The 16,363-nt window shown below is 45.0% G+C and overlaps 1 protein-coding gene across 1 annotated transcript; it reads right to left on the minus strand.

The window, feature by feature from the left end:
- Window positions 1–533: 533 nt before the first annotated feature.
- C2CD4B (C2 calcium dependent domain containing 4B) lies at window positions 534–1,967 on the minus strand. Its single transcript, XM_027123753.1, has one exon. It carries the CDS (start codon window positions 1,907–1,909, stop codon window positions 614–616), a length of 1,296 nt encoding a protein of 431 aa, XP_026979554.1. The 5' UTR covers window positions 1,910–1,967; the 3' UTR covers window positions 534–613.
- Window positions 1,968–16,363: the final 14,396 nt, after the last annotated feature.

Genomic DNA, 16,363 nt, shown 5'->3' on the forward strand with positions numbered 1-16,363 from the left:
TGGAGAAGGTAGAGGGATAGGCCAGGAATATACTCCCCACGTACAATCCATTGGAAGATCCTTCACTTCCTTTGTTTTCTTTTTCCTCCGCAATTTCTGAAGACTTCACTTTCAAAAGAATTTTGTTCTTTCTTCATGGAAAAGGAATTCTTTTCCCATCAAGGTATCCGTGTTACAGGAAGGTTCCCACCCTGATGTGCGTGTGCACAAATGAGGATATGAATCCACACCACATCAAATATGGAAAGCCGTCTATACGCATCTTAGCGTTGGGCATGATCCTGAAGGAATGACATTTTTTAAAACCCATAAGCCGTTTGGCATTGATATAAATCAGGAATGGGAAAACAACGCAGATGGGGTGTACTTCTTTCTTCTTTCAGACACAAGACAACCTTTTTATGTAAAAAATGTTCTGGAAAAAAGGATTGTTTTGAATAGAGGAGGGGGTCATTATTTTATCCTTCCCTACCAATAAACGATGACAAAAGCAGATTCCTAAGAACTAAAACGGCAACAAAGCGAGAACATGATTAGAAAAATGAATAAATAACATTTATTTGGTACAAAGCGGCTGGCGGTGTCCGAGAGGCCCCAGGGGCAGGGCGCGCCCTCACAGGAGCAGGAGGGGGCCCAGCAGCAGCTCGCCCTGGCCCAGCAGGCGGCCCCGCTCCAGCCCGCGGCCCCGGTTCTCGGCCTTGACGCGCACGGCCAGGCGACGCACCTCGTCCTCCGAGAGCCCGTCCAAGCACAAGTCCTGCTCCAAGACCGCCCGGCGGCTCAGCCGGACCACGGCGCCCCGCGGCCGGCGCGTCTGGCCCGGCGGCTGCAGAACGAAGCTGACGCGGCAGCCGACGGGGACGCGGGGCTCGGCGGCCCCTCCGGCCGGGTCCTCGGCGCGGAGCAGCCGGACGCGGAGGCGCCCGCTGTCCCGACTGTACTCGACGGCCAGGCGCAGGGCGCCGCCGGCGCGGTCCAGAGTCACGGTGCCCTCAGCCTCCAGGCGCTCGGGCCGAGGGTCGGGGGGCCGCGGAGGGGACGTGGCGGGGGCCCGGGCCGGGGACCAGGAGCCGGAGCGGCGCCCGTCGTCGTCGTCGTCATCCCCGTCCCCGCTGGAGACTGAGCGGGCGCGCGCCAGGCCTCGGCTCCTCCCGGCCCGCAGTGCGCGGCGCAGCAGCCCCTCGGGAGCGCGCAGGAGGCGGCGGCCGTGGGGCCGCGGGGCGAGCGCAACCGGCGGGAGGGGGCGGGCGGGGGCCACGGGAGGCGCAGCAGGGACTCTTCCCGGGGGCGCGAGGGGGTCGCCGCCGCCGCCGAAGGTGCGGGCCCGGGGGCGGGGCGCGGGCAGGAGCGGGGCGGTGCCCGAGCCCCCAAGGAAGAGCGACTCCTTGCGGCGGGTGTGCGGGCTCTCGAGTAGCGCGCAGAAGCCGTAGGCGGTGCGCGCACGGGGCAGGTGCGGCAGCGAGAGCGCGGCCTGCGAGCGTGGGTCCCAGTCCGTGCGGCCCGCGCCGTCGTAGGCTCCTCGAAACCAAAGGTCCGGCTCTGCAGCGCACCGCCGGGGCAGGGCGGCGGCCTGGGGCGAGGACACTGGCGCGCAGGGCGCGGGCAGCCGCGGCGGGATGCAGAACTCGGGGATGCGGTCCGGGGTGAGCACGTTGGAGAAGGCAGGCTCCAGAGCCGCGCGGCCCGCGGCCGAGGCGCGGAGTTTCCCGAGGAGCCGCATCCTCCGAGGCTGGGCCTGGGAGTGGGGGGAAGAAACGCTCCTGCGAGGGAGAGAAACTACTAAGTTTGGACGCCCGGGGCCTCTCGGCAGTGCCTGGACCCCTCCCCGGAGCCCTCTGGGAGTGCCAATGCTCCTGCCAGTCCGGGCCGAGCTCTCGCGCGCCCACAAAGCCACCCGCCTTCCATTCATTGTTACTAAATAAACGAAGAAGTAGAAATCAGACCTTTGCCTCTTCTTCAGTCCCTCTGGTTCCTGAGTTGCAAGTTCAGTGCCCGTCCCCTTGCGGTCCAGGCAGGCGCGCCAGCTTCAGCACTGTGGCCGCGAGATAGGCGCTCCTCACTTATATCGGAGGCTGAGCCCCGCCCAGCTGGCCCGGAGCCCAACCCTTGGAGTCGCTGGACGGCCCGCTCTCCCGGCCGCCCCTTCTCGCCAGCACCAGGCCCTGTCGCGGGGGCTCTCCTGGGAGCGAAGCTGTGGCGAGAGCCGGCACCCTCTGCTCAGCCCTGGGACCTACATCCGCTGTGCGTGCAGGGAACCGCCCGTGAAAGGTTGCCGGTGGAGGAAGGCTGCCTAGTCGGCCTGCCAAGGGAGAATCGGCGGCTGAAAATGTTGCAGGTTTCTTGGAGAAGGTGCAGCTGGATACGGAAACAAGAATTTCCCTTTTGCTGGGAGCTAAATCCTGCCCCCCCCGGCCCCCCGGAGGTGACCTACACGTACTAGCATCTTCCGTTTTACTGCCCCCACGAACCTGCAGTGTGTAGACACATATAGTTCCCATGGTACTCGTGTACTTATTTATGCGTCTGTCCCCCTCCGTTAGACAGTGGCCTTCTTAGTAGTATAGGGCCTGGCTCAGTCAGTGCCATATATATTGGTGGAGTGGGTGAATTAATGTATGCAAAAATTTCTGAATGACTACAGGCTCTGCCTATCATCTTGATGGTCACAAAAGATGGGGTTTCCGGCTCACGCCCTAAAAATGACACTTGGTATTTCCAAAGCTACCCCTTTCTCTCTGCTCCAGCATGGAGGTATCCAGCTAGAAAGCACTTCACAGAAAACCCAGATGGCCTCTCTCCCCAACCCGCCCCCAACCTTCATTTTCCAAGATGAGAATACTGAAGTCCAGTGGGACTTGAGGAAATTCCATAAAAGTTCAGTGGAGCTAGTAAATGGCAGAAACTGGAACTAGCAATTTCCTGTCTATTTGGCTTTGTATGTGATGCTTCCTGCTATCTGAAATGCCCTCCTCTGCTTTTTTTCTCTATAGGAACTCCTTTTTTTTAGTTCAGCCAGACATCATCCCCTTCAGAACATTTACTCAACTCCCCCACTACAGTTCTCAGCCGCTTCATGCACATTCTATGGACCACATTGCTGCATTTAGCAGGCTGCTTTGGAATTTTTGGTTTACAGGTTTGTCTCCCCTACTAGACTGTGAGTTTCTTGAGGGCAAGGACTGCAGTAACGCAACCGGAGAGGAGTCTGGTGGACCTACTATGAATACATGTAAAATAAATAGAAGTGCTGTGATCCAGAACCTGGGTCTGCCTCCATCCCAAAGCAGACCTAAGGGACAAGCCTGGTTGTCTTATTCAACTCCTCCAGTTTCAGCATCTGGAGATACAGTGCCAGGCAAATAATAATTGCTCAGTAAATATTTGATGAATTATACCGTGTTGAATTCAGCCTGATCTACAATCCAGGTCTTATGACTGTCATGTGCTTTTAACCACATATCTGTCTAACTGCTTTATTCAATGTCTTTCTCACAACAAACCAGTGCAGTGGACATTGCTTCTGTTTACAATATAAGAAACTGAGGCTCAGGTTAAGAGACTTGTCTAAGGTCGTTCAAATTATGAGTCACAGCCCATGTATTGTAAGTCCTAGCTTTTTGCTAATTTCTTCCTTCTCTCTTTCCTGCCTTCCTCCCTCCAACCATCCACTCAGTTCAATATCATTCACTGAGTTCACTGTGTGTCAGGGCACGTGTTCATGGTTTGTATTGCACTTGACACCCAGAATGTTAATTCTTAAAGCAACTCAGTGTGCTAAGTATTTTCCATTATCTCTGCTTTGGAATAAGTACCATCATTTCCAAATATTTAAAGGTAAGGAGAGTGAGTGTTTTCCATGGATAAGTAATACTTTCTTTTTAAGTTGATCACTGCTGCCCTCTGTTGTGTGCTTTCTGATACGGCAAGCATGAATCCCTACGCAGCCGGAGAGCAGCAACCAGACCCGCTGCAGCCACACCTGCAAGCGGAGGAGTCCCCAGGGGATCTCGGACTGGATCCTTTCCTATTGCTTCTGCAGGCCGGTCTGCAAATCCGTGAGCCAATGGTCTTCTCTGAAGCAGAGCAACTAGCATTATATCCTGCTTATGTGCCAGCCCTCTTCCAACGAGACCTCAGTGAAAAGGGCCTTCGTGACATGAACACACAAACATTTCAGCAGTGAGTAAATCCACTGGAAGCAGGACATGGGATTTGAGAAACTGTGCTACCACCACATCCATGTTCACAGAAGACCATAAGCATGGCTATAAATGCAATCTCTATGCAGAGGGTTTTCCAAAACTATTAGTTTTCCATGGATCAATATTCTACAGAAGAGAAATAAGATACAGGGAACTTAACTTACTTACGCAGGGATACACTCCAGTCATTCATTCATCTAAACCCATAGCTGCAGGCTGTAACCGCCGTCAGAGGCCTGGTGTCCCTCCTGATTCTTAAATCACAATAGGAAAAAGTGAAAAACAACCCCCTCAGTGGAAACTCTGATCATACCAGTTGTTTCATTATTTTGTGCCTTATGACCACAAAAGGTTCACTATCATCTCGTTTGTATTCAAGCTCTGAAACTGTTATTTTAAAGAAACTACACCATTAATAACGTTTAGTGATCCCTCACTATATACTGGGGTCTTATTTAATCTCTAAACAACTCCCTAAAGAAGGTAGAGATGTAGAAAGTGAAGCTCAGAGAATAAACAACTTGTCCAAAGTCTCCCATCCAGAGAGACCAGAGCTGGGACTCAAACCCATATCCATCTGGCTCATTATTCTGTGTGCTTATAAACACTTCCCCACAGTGCCTGCCTCAAAGCTATTTCTCCTGACTCCATCTCCTCTCTAAGTGGTTAGATAAAAGAAAAAGAGACCCTTGGTGCAAGGCCTTGAATTGAAACTGTACACCTTATTGATTATACCAGCACCTAAATGATTAAAGCATGCAATTGTCATAAGCAGGAAATTACTGGTTATGCATAGTAGTGCTGTACTGTTTGTAGACAGAATCTTTGTCCTCTCAGGAAGTGTATTGATTCTCTTTATTTATACCATACCTTGTTCCAAAACAGGACTTGAGGTGACTTACATAATAAAGACTCGGGGAATTTATTGTCAGCTAGAGCCTGACACGGTGAAGATGGAAAAGAAGTGCACTTAGCTAAGTAAAGGACCCTGAGTGAGGTCACAAATTGACACATACCAATACCTATGCCCCCAGGATGAGAAGAACAAGGTGTGGGAGACATTGAAGAAGATGCAGTGGGAAGGCTGGGAATAGTATTGTTTTTTCAATTGAAAAATAGTTGTTTTACAATGTTGTGTTAGTTTCAGGAGTACAGCAAAGTGATTCAGATATATGTATATATATATATTATTTATGTATATTCTTTTTTAAAACATTTATTTATTTATTCGTCTGGGCCGGCTTTAGTTGTGGCATGCAGGATCTTCATTGTGGCGTACTTATAAGAAGAGATTAGAGTAGAACAGACATGCATGGAGGGAAGACAATATGAAGAAGATGGCCATCTACAAGCCAAGGAGAGAGTCCCTTAGAAGAAGTCAACCCTGCCAAAACCTGGATTTGGAGTCCTAGATCTATGCAGAAATAAATTTCTGTTATTTAAGCCCCCTGACCTGTAGCTCCTTGTTATGGCAGCCCTAGCAAACTAACACAGTGGGTTAAAAGTGGTAAATTATTGGGCTTCCCTGGTGGCGCAGTGGTTGAGAGTCCGCCTGCTGATGCAGGGGATACGGGTTCGTGCCCCGGGCCAGGAAGATCCCACATGCCGCAGAGTGGCTGGACCCGTGAGCCATGGGCGCTGAGTCTGCACGTCCAGAGCCTGTGTTCCGCAACGGGAGAGGCCACAACAGTGAGGGGCCCGTGTACCGCAAAAAAACAAAAAACCTTAGTATAAAAATGGTAAATTATTATAATTTTAATTTGCATTTCTACTGTTGATAATTGAGGTTTAGCAATTTTGCCAATTAGCCATTCAGCTTTCTTCTATAAAATTCTTTTAGATTTTTTAAAAAGATATTTTCATTGTGTTGCTTCCTTCTTTTGTATGTATATACACACATTGAACACTACTTCTTGGTCATTTTTAAGTATGTAAATATCTCCCTGTGACTTGTTTTTCGTATTTTTATGATGTCTTTTGAGAAATAGAAAACAGAAACTTATTGTCTTATAACTCTGGAGGTGAGAAGTCTAAAATGAAGGTGTCAGCAGAGCTGAAAACTTCCTCAAATGCTCCCTCTGAAACCTGTAAGGGAGAACCCTTCCTTGCCTCCTCCTGGCTTCTGGTTGCTTGCTGGAAACCTCTGGAGCTCCTTGGCTTGCAGCTGCCAACACTTCGGTCTTTGCCTGCCTCATTGCATGGCACTCTCCCTCCTGTGTCTGTGCCTCTGTGTCTCTCCTCTTCTTAAAAAGACAAGTCTTATTGGACTAAGGGCCTACCCTACTCCAGTATGACCTCATCTTAACTAAACACATCTGTAAGGTGCTATTTTTCTAACTAAGGTCACATTCTGAGGTACCGGGGGTTAGATCTTCAACAAATCTTTTTTGGGGAAACAATTCAGCCCATAACAATGACTGAATCATATCTTGTCTGATCCATCTGTCAGCAATGGCTTCCCAACTTAATATGGTGGAGGCGGGCAGTAATTTCAGGACCTAGAGCAGGAAAAAATTTAGGAATCCTCATAAAAATTGAACCACCCATTATTCCCAGCACAGGAACCAGAGGTCACTTCTACACCTCTGCTTCTTGGGTAGAGAAATTTATAATTGTTTCCTCTCTAGGGGAAATATGAAAGTTAGCCAACTCAAAGCTCTGCCACTTTCCTGAGGCTGCTCCAGTCTGGCTGCCAGCCAAGAGTTGCTGTTTAAAGAATAAAATCCTCTCATTATGAACAAGCAAATGGATGAAAGAAGCCTGGAATTTCCAGGAAGGAAATAGGTTGTAGAAGTAGTTTTCCTCCACATGGGGCGCTGTGGAGCCACACCAGTACAGAATGGAGCATGGAGGATCCCAGGCCGGCGCAGGGCGAGGGGTGCCACAAGGGGAATGGCCTGCCTGGGAGAAGACTGCGAAGGCCTCAGCAGGGCCTCCCCACCTCCCCAGAACCTTTTTCTCAGACCAGAGACCTGGGATCTTGGCACAGCCCAAATGATGAGGAAAGAGCCATAGAGAAGGACAAATACAGAACACTTTTGGTTGACTTCTCAAGCAGGAAGTCTAAGCCAGATCTGATTTACCTTACAAGGGAAATGTTACATTTCTAGCAACACCAGTATTGTGGAGAAATCTGTAACTATTACAATTAGAACTAAATATTATTTAACTTGTCTCTGTAAGATATATCATACATATAAACTCTTTGTCAGATCAGTAAATTTTATTTTAGTGTCTGTCACAGATTGGGTTTCCTGAGAAGCAGACTGAACTACAGATGTGCACGTAAGGAGGTTATTGGAAGATGCTCTCGAGAGATACACCTGTAGGGGATGAAGAGAAGAAAGCAGGATTGGGCAGAGGGAGAAGAGTTGCAACGCAGTCCCAACACAGGCCTCTGCAGATTCCACAAAGAGCTCTGGAATTGGGAGAGCCGTGAAGAGTTGTCTCAGGGAGGGATAAGGAGGCAGGCGATTATAGCCACCACCACAGCCCGCCCCCACCCATTGATCAGTCATTGACTGAGAGCTCTCCCAGGGAAGGGGACATGACCTTGATCACGGTGGTCCCTTAACTAAGACAGTTCCTGGAGAAGAATTTATCTGTGACTTGTTAGCAGCTAGGAGAATGAGTGCCTAGGAACTGAAGCCGGGGGTGGGGGGTGGTATGGGCAGCACACCACAGCCTCCAACGTGACGGTGCTCTCACTCTGGAGTGACAGGGGGTGGCACTACCGGAGGGGTTGATACATTCAATACACACCATGGCCCCTCAGCACAGGCTGGCGTCTTCCACTCCATTAGCAGAAATATCTAATCCCAAAGACTCCTCCACTTAACACAATCCACCCACCACTCATCTAATCACATATGCACTTGTGCCCTTCCCAGCTGAAGACAAGTGAGCATTACTCTGTGGGGCTGCTCTTAGGGTATATCCAGGTGATAGTCACTCCTTGTCTAGGGCAAGTTCTTAGGTCTGGTAACCTGTGGGCAGACTGGTTAAATAAACTGAGGCACATCCATATGTTAGATCATTAAAACTGAAGTTATAGAACACAATAATTATAAGAAAATAAAACAGTGTGCACCATATGATCCCATTTCTGGGGAAAGATATACCTATGGAAAAAAAATTATCAGAATGGCCACTAAAACAGAATGTGTTGTTATATTTGGACAGTAGGATTATAGATTTTTCTAATTTTTCTCCTTTTGCTTAAATGTATTTTTTTCTGGATCAACCCAATAAACGTGTTACTTTTGTAATAGGGAAAAAATTGTTTCTCCTCTAAAGAGTAGATATACCTTGTGAGGAGTAGGCCTTGTGACCACGTTAATCAAATAGTGATTTGTTAAATCACCAGGGGCAGAAATCAGGAACAGGACTGTAAATGGAATTTGTATATTAATAGTGGCCACTTCAGAGTCTGGGAAATTTAGGAGAGGACAAGTCTGAGTAAGAGAAGAAGGTCTAGACCTGTGCTGCTCAAAACAGAGGCTATCAGCCACATGTGGCTACTGAGTACTTGAAATGTGGCTGGTTCGTACTAAGATGTGCTATGAGTGTAAAATACAAGATTTCAAAGCTTTAGTATTAAAGAATGTAAAATATCTCATTAATAATTTTTAATATTACATCTTGAGATGTTAACAATTTGGATCTATTGGGTAAAATAAAATAAAATATTAAATACAATTTCGCCTGTTTCTTTTGTACAGTGCTGGTCTAGACTTTGGCGGGAAGCATAAATTCTCCGAAATACTTCCCCAAAGTACAAACAATTTGAAGAAGTAATTGTCTCACAGGATACCCACTAACCTTGCAGTTTTACTTGGTGCTTTCATAGGACTACCACAGAAAAGGGGAATTGGTTGACAAATGAGCACATCAAATGAGCTCTGGGTGCTACTTAAACACAACCACTTAGGGCTTCCCTGGTGGCGCAGTGGTTGAGAGTCTGCCTGCTGATGCAGGGGACACGGGTTCGTGCCCCGGTCTGGGAAGATCCCACATGCCGCAGAGCAGCTAGGCCCGTGAGCCATGGCCGCTGAGCCTGCGCGTCCAGAGCCTGTGCTCCGCAACAGGAGAGGCCACAACAGTGAGAGGCCTGCGTACCGCAAAAAAAAAAAAAAAAAAAAAAATACAACCACTTAATTGTGTGTATGTCAATCTATGTAATTGAAGAGATTACATGTCAGGGAAAGTTAAGGAAACACCATGTCGTTGCAGACAGCCATTAACGTCTTCCCCTAGGAAAAGCCCTCATGCCTGTCATGGGGTGCTGCACGGGAACTGCCCACTGCACCTACATACCAGATGTTTGACTTGAGCTGAACTGAGCATCTGATGGAAGGATTCTGACTCATTCCCAAGGATAAAGATCAATGACTTGGGAAATCACCTTTAAGGAAGAGTGGTTTACTCTTATTTTTGTTTTTAACATCTTTATTAGAGTATAATTGCTTTACAATGGTGTGTTAGTTTCTGCTTTATAACAAAGTGAATCAGCTATATGTATACATATATCCCCATATCTCCTACCTCTTGCATCTCCCCCCCATCCTCCCTATCCCACCCCTCTAGGTGGTCACAAAGCATGAACTGATCTCCCTGTGCTATGTGGCTGTTTCCCACTAGCTGGCTATTTTACATTTGGCAGTGTATACATGTCCATGCCACTCTCTCACTTCATCCCAGCTTACCCTTCCCACTCCCTGTGTCCTCAAGTCCAAGGAATGGTTTACTCTTAATGACATGTATAGTTTTGTCTTTGGTTAATTTATTTCTTGATTTTTAATACTGGTCAGTGTCCAAAATTAAGATGCAGTCAATGGTTACCCCAAGTTGAGATGTTTATATGGAAAAGCACAAACTAGTTTAAAATTCATACGAACCAGTCTAAACCTGGGTAAACTCTTATAATATTAGGTAATGTTTATAGAACTTTCAGAGAACACTAAATACATCTCAATTATCATTTCACTTTCTCAGCTGTCTATGAGGTATTTTTTTCCATCAGCAATTAACAAAAGAGTGAATCTTGGGCTCAGAACTAATTCCAAAGTCCCTGTCAGTAGCAACGTTTTATTAGAATAAGATACAACTAATAAGGTGATTGCTGCCTGGGTACTGCTCTGCAAATCCCCCTTGATTCCAGGTTTCAGAAATTCCTCCTCACAGAGTGCCATCTGATGCCTTACTAGGAAAGTGCTCACAGTACACTGTAATCAGTTACTATTTAGCACCATGCTTCTCAAACTACTCTCTCCGGAATGATGGAATTATGTACATTTTCTATAAGTTTTTTTTTTTTTTAAATAAACATTTGTTTATTTATTTTTTGGCTGTCTTGGGTCTTCATTTCTGTGCGAGGGCTTTCTCTAGTTGTGGCAAGCGGGGGCCACTCTTCATCGCGGTGCGCAGGCCTCTCACTATTGCGGCCTCTCTTGTTGCGGAGCACAGGCTCCAGACGCGCAGGCTCAGTAGTTGTGGCTCACGGGCCTAGTTGCTCCACGGCATGTGGGATCTTCCCAGACCAGCGCTTGAACCCGTGTCTCCTGCATTAGCAAGCAGATTCTCAACCACTGTGCCACCAGGGAAGCCCTTCTATAAGTTTTATGAGAAAACTTTTCACATGTAATGGAACACACAAAACATAAAATGTGGATGGATTTTTCAGGGGAAATATGAAACTCCAAGAAGTTTCAGATTGCACCAAATCTCCAGATCTTGAAAGGTATAAGCTAGCAAGTGTTTGCTATTTCTGATGTCTCCAGAGGAAGCCTGAGAAGCCTTGCCCAAGAGTGAAGAATCTAGGAGCAGACGGTCACAGGCATTTCAGGGACAAAGCACGAGGTAAAGGGTAGTCCTTGAGAAACTTGGGTGACAACCCCCAAAGACAGATGTCACATCAACAATTTAGTTCACAACCTGCCACCAGGTACTGCAAAATCAGAGATGAGTTTTAGTTTCTGCTCTCAAAAAGCTTAGTTTCAGAGAGAAAACAGGACTATTGAGTCAAGGCATTGGAGGTATAAGACAAGCGTTTTGGGAAACCCAAAGAGGGTCAGTTTTGTTTGGGAAGACAGAAAACACTACAGGAAAGAGTCATATTTGACCTGGGACTTTAGAGATACATGACAACAGCCAGGTTCAGTCACACAGCAAACAAAAGTGGGACATTATTCCTGTTGCTATTACTACTGTCAGCAATATCCATTCGAGTCAACTTGAGAAGATGGGGTTGCTTCAGTGCTGGGACACAGACAGGAATTGTCATAGGAACCGAATCAACTGTCCACTGCAGAGCAACCAGAGATCGCCTCTACATCTCTGCTTTTGGAGAAAGCTATGCAAATCTATTTCTTTCCCTAGGGAAACATGAAAGCTCACCAATTTTCCCAGGGCCCTCATCCCTGAAGCTTTCCCAAATTTGCTAAAGAACAGCAGTTGCTCCTTAAGGAAATTTAAAGGTCTATGAAAATATTTTTCCTTCTCCACAATAAACGTTATAAAGGATAAAAGTTGGTTCATCTTAGAGAAATTTTTCCTCTTAAAATGCCAGATGTTCTCTGCAATTAGCATTTCCCTTAAATACAATTTATTCAATTACGGTTAGTATAATCTGCCATGTCCCTTGTGCCTTCTACTCTTTAAAGTTCCGTGTGCTGTAAAGGCGATCTTTTTTAAGACAGATGACTGGGGTGTTTTAATAAAAGAAGAGTTGAAAGGCTCTCTCTCTACAGAAGTGCAGTCTGACATTTGTCTTGAGTCATATTTTCTGGCTCACAGTTGAAATGAAACCATGTACATGTTTCCAGCCAGCTTGAAGGAACACCCCCCGCCCCAACTTCTTCACCACTTTGTTTGATTGGATGACAGAGATCCAATAAGGCTCTAAGGATGAACTGTCCAAGTTGAAGAAAAGATGGATTCTGGATCCACTGAGGTAGCTGGGCTTTCCAGTTTTGATCGTGGCTAATATCATCACTCTACTCACATTTGGCATCCCTGAAGCAGAGGCATGTGGGAAGGGAGAAAACATAACGGCCCCATCGGAGGCTGTATACCATGAGCATAACTTTTGAGAGCTGCAGTGAAGTAAGTTCACTGTAGGCAGCCCAGCCCAGGGTCAGTGGAGTTCAGGCATCTTCAAAGCAAACCAGTGGACTAAAGAACAAAGCTGCCCACGTTCCCCTATTTTCTCAAATTTAAGACTTTGGGTCTTGGTACAGTCTAAATAGTGAGGGACCCTCCAATGGTTAATACATAACACTTCTTGCTGCCCTTTACAAGCAAGGGCTTCAAATTATATGACATTTTTGTAACCTAAATAGTATGAAAAAAACCTCATCTAATACATAAAGTACTAAGTATTATTCAGTTTGTGTCATTTTTGAAAGGTGTTTCACACAAATAAATGCTTCGTCAGATCATATGTCATCAAAAGTCCACTTTCTAATAATGCTCTAGCATCACTTTGAAGTATTTACGTTGTGAGACACCACATACCTCAAGCAGGTTTCAATAAGACATGTACATACTTTGGTGCTGGGCATACTATGGCACTGTTTGTTTCATGGGTGGAAATGCACAGTTTCAAAGAAACCTCACATGACAGAACCCAAATATCCCATACTTGACCACAAAAGCACACTTGCCCTCCCACTCAGGAGACAGCCAAACATCGTATCAGGGGGCCCTTGTTCTCAGTGTCTCTAGTCCCCAGTTGGTGTCCATTCACCTGCCGCATGAAAATCCTCCTGGAATGGGACCTGTGGACAACAGAAGATTTGCTAATAAATTAAAGCACACTTATGTGAGAGACCATTAAAAATCAATGTCGTAGAAGAGTATAAGCTCAGAAAAATTAAAAGAAAAATGTCTCTAAGACAGAATTGTACGAAATGATCTCATTTCTGAAAGAGAAAAATGTATATATGGCAAACACTGTGGGGATATCCACTAAAATGTTCCCAGCAAGTTGACTCTGGATGGTTGGATTACAGACGATTCTAATCTTTCTCTATCTGCTGGTCTGTATTTTCTAGATTTATCAAAATGAAGATGTATTACTTCTGCAGTAGAATCCCTCCCCCTCAAGAAGTAGATACATCTCTTGAGAGATGGAACTGAAGCTACTTTAAGTAGACAATGAATCTGAGTAACCAACAACTTTAAATATAGTTAGTGTAACAGTTGCCACTTCAGAGCCTGGGTACTTGGGAAAGGACAAATCTGGGTAAAAGAAAAAGGCTTTAGGCACATGGGAAAGTACATGAGTTCCCTGAAAACTCAAGAAAAAGTGAAAAGGCTGTAGCCTGATAATAGTGTAGCTTTCGCTGATGCCCTTATATGTCAAATGCTGGGCCCCTTGCCAGGCAAAAAGAGACCCACACTACTTAATTGGTATATATACGAAGCCATACAACTAGGGGCTTGATGAGAGAACAATGCACTTATATTGAAAGGGGAAAACTGAGAACCATGAACCTGTGGGAGAACTGAACCAGGCCTGGCCCAGGACAGTGGATGGAAAACTAGCCCCAGGAGTGACTCCGTACTATGGAACTGTGTGGAACGGAGTATCCCAGACTGACAGACGCATCCCAGCCCATTCCCAAGGAAGAAAATCAGTGTCCCTGGGGATGTGCACATTATAAGGAATGAATGAATATAGTTTATAATGAATGACATGTCATTTTGATTTTGGTTATTTTGTTTCTTGACCTTTAAAAGTAGTCTGCGTCATAATTAACATGCAGTCGATGGTTACCCCAGAGAGATTCCTTTAAAAAAACACAAACTAATTAAAATCGATCCAAGTGAAGCTAAACTAGGGAAAGCTCTTTGACTACCTCCAAATTTCAAATTCCGTTTTCAGGTAAGAGGAAAAGAAAAGGGTGGAAGCTTTTCTAGTTCTTAGTTTCTTTAATCTCATACTTCTTGTCTCTTTCGTTCTTCCTCTAAAATATTCTGGCCCTCCTCACTCATAGGGTTTTGAATTCTTGAAGAGATATTAAATCAAGATTTAAATGACGATTAATAAAACATCGTTTTGTACTGCAAATTAAAATTGGACACTGCTTAAAAACTACTATAAATCTTGTAGTTCACTAAATTGTGTATCAATGGAACTTTTCAGTCTTTGGGACAACCTAGAAGATCTCTGGAGAGGAAGACCAGATGGTAAAGTGAGGAAGCAGAGAAAGGAGAACTCAATGCACTAGGGAAATAGCACAGTACAGAGTTAAGAGCCAGACACTGTTTCCACCTGTATGAGCATCTTAGATAAGTTACTTAAACAGAAGTAGTCCCCTCAGCAACTCTGTGAGGAAGGTATTATTAGTATCATTATCATCCCCATTTTGCAGACAAGGAAACAAGCCCAGACGATAAAACCCTTAAAACAATGCCTGGAATATAATTACTGCTATGTGTCAGTTTTAAATGTACTTAAAGTGGGTATTCAACACCCAGCCAATCAAGACTATACCTGGTCTGTTTCCAAAGAACCAAGTCTCAGCCAGTGCTGCGTCTAAACCAAGGAACCAAGTCTTCCAATGTCTGAGAAATCGTGCATCGTTACCATCAATTAATTTCCAGACTAATAATGAAATTGACATTACCAGCCGCTTCTTCATGCCACATGTTTTAATAACCACGCTGTTTTTTTAAAAAAATTCCCAGTTTAAGGAGTAGGATTACAGATGAGGAGAAGCTGCCACTCTTGGTTTAATTTAATCTGGGCCATATACCGTATGTGAAATGTAATGCTCCTTGAAAAGTATTTTGTAACAACATTGTAGAATAGGAGATTAGCAAAGTTTTTTGGGGTAAAGGGCTAATAGTGGTGGATAACTTGGGCTTTGATAGCCGTATACATTTTTGTCGCTGCTGCAGTTGCTTCTTTTTACAACCATATAGCCAACTGTGTAATAATGTAAAAACTGTTTTCAGCTCAGGTGATCAGACCAAAATTTTAGAAAGTAAGCTAAGAATAGTTTATTTTTTAAAGGAATGTTAAAAAGCAAAAACGAAGAACGAGTGACAGACACTGTATGTGGCCTGCAAATCCTAAAATATTATCTGAAATATTTACTACAGAAAAATATTTACTACAGAAAAAGTTTGCCGACTGCTATTCTAGGGAATCATAAAACAAAGGTATCACTATAAAAAAATTAACTTTCTGTTCCTAAATTTTTCTAGTCCACAGAGCTAGTTTATTTTTTCAAAACAACAACAACAATACATAATCTCAGAGGATTCTGAAAAGCCATTTGACATTTGATAAAATCCAACATCCAGGGCTTCCCTGGTGGCGCAGTGGTTGAGAATCCGCCTGCCGACACGGGGCAGGGGTTCGTGCCCCGGTCCGGGAAGATCCCACATGCCGCGGAGCGGCTGGGCCCGTGAGCCATGGCCGCTGAGCCTGTGAGTCTGAAGCCTGTGCTCCGCAACGGGAGACGCCACAACAGTGAGAGGCCTGTGTACCAAAAAAAAAAAAAAAATCCAACATCCATTCCTGACTTAAAATGGTCAGCAAACTAATAAAGGAAGAGGACTTCCTTAATACGATAAAGGACATCTAAGAAAATCTACTGCTATCATCATATTTAATTAATTATTAAAAAGTGAATGCATTCCTCCTAAGTTCAGGAAGAAGAAAAACATGTTCTCTCTCACCATTTCTATTCAGAACTGTACTGGAGTATCTAACCAGTACAATAAGGCAAGAAAAAGAGAAGACATCCAGAATGGAAAAGAAATAAAACTGTCTTTGTTCACAGATAATAGGATTTTCTGTATAGAAAATCTGATGGAGTCTTCAAAAAAACTACTAGAACTAATAAGTGAGCTTAGTGAATTTGCAAGATACAAGATCAATATCCAAAAATCAATTATATTTGTCAAAACCAGCAACAAACAATAGAAAGTTGAAATTTAAAAAACAAAACCATTTACAAGAGCATTAAAAAATGTGAACTACTTAGGATAAATGTGACAAAAGATGTACAAGACCTATAATTGAAACTGCAAAACATTGCTGAAAGAAATTAAAGACTTAACTAACATGGAGAGCTATTCCATGGTTTCATGGTTCAGAAGATTCAGTATTACGATGGTGATTCTCCTAAAACTGAGCTATAGATTCA

Source organism: Aethalodelphis obliquidens, unplaced genomic scaffold (genome assembly GCF_003676395.1).
Source record: "Aethalodelphis obliquidens isolate GAN/ISIS:26980383/991018 unplaced genomic scaffold, ASM367639v1 scaffold26, whole genome shotgun sequence".
Classification (NCBI taxonomy): domain Eukaryota; kingdom Metazoa; phylum Chordata; class Mammalia; order Artiodactyla; family Delphinidae; genus Aethalodelphis; species Aethalodelphis obliquidens.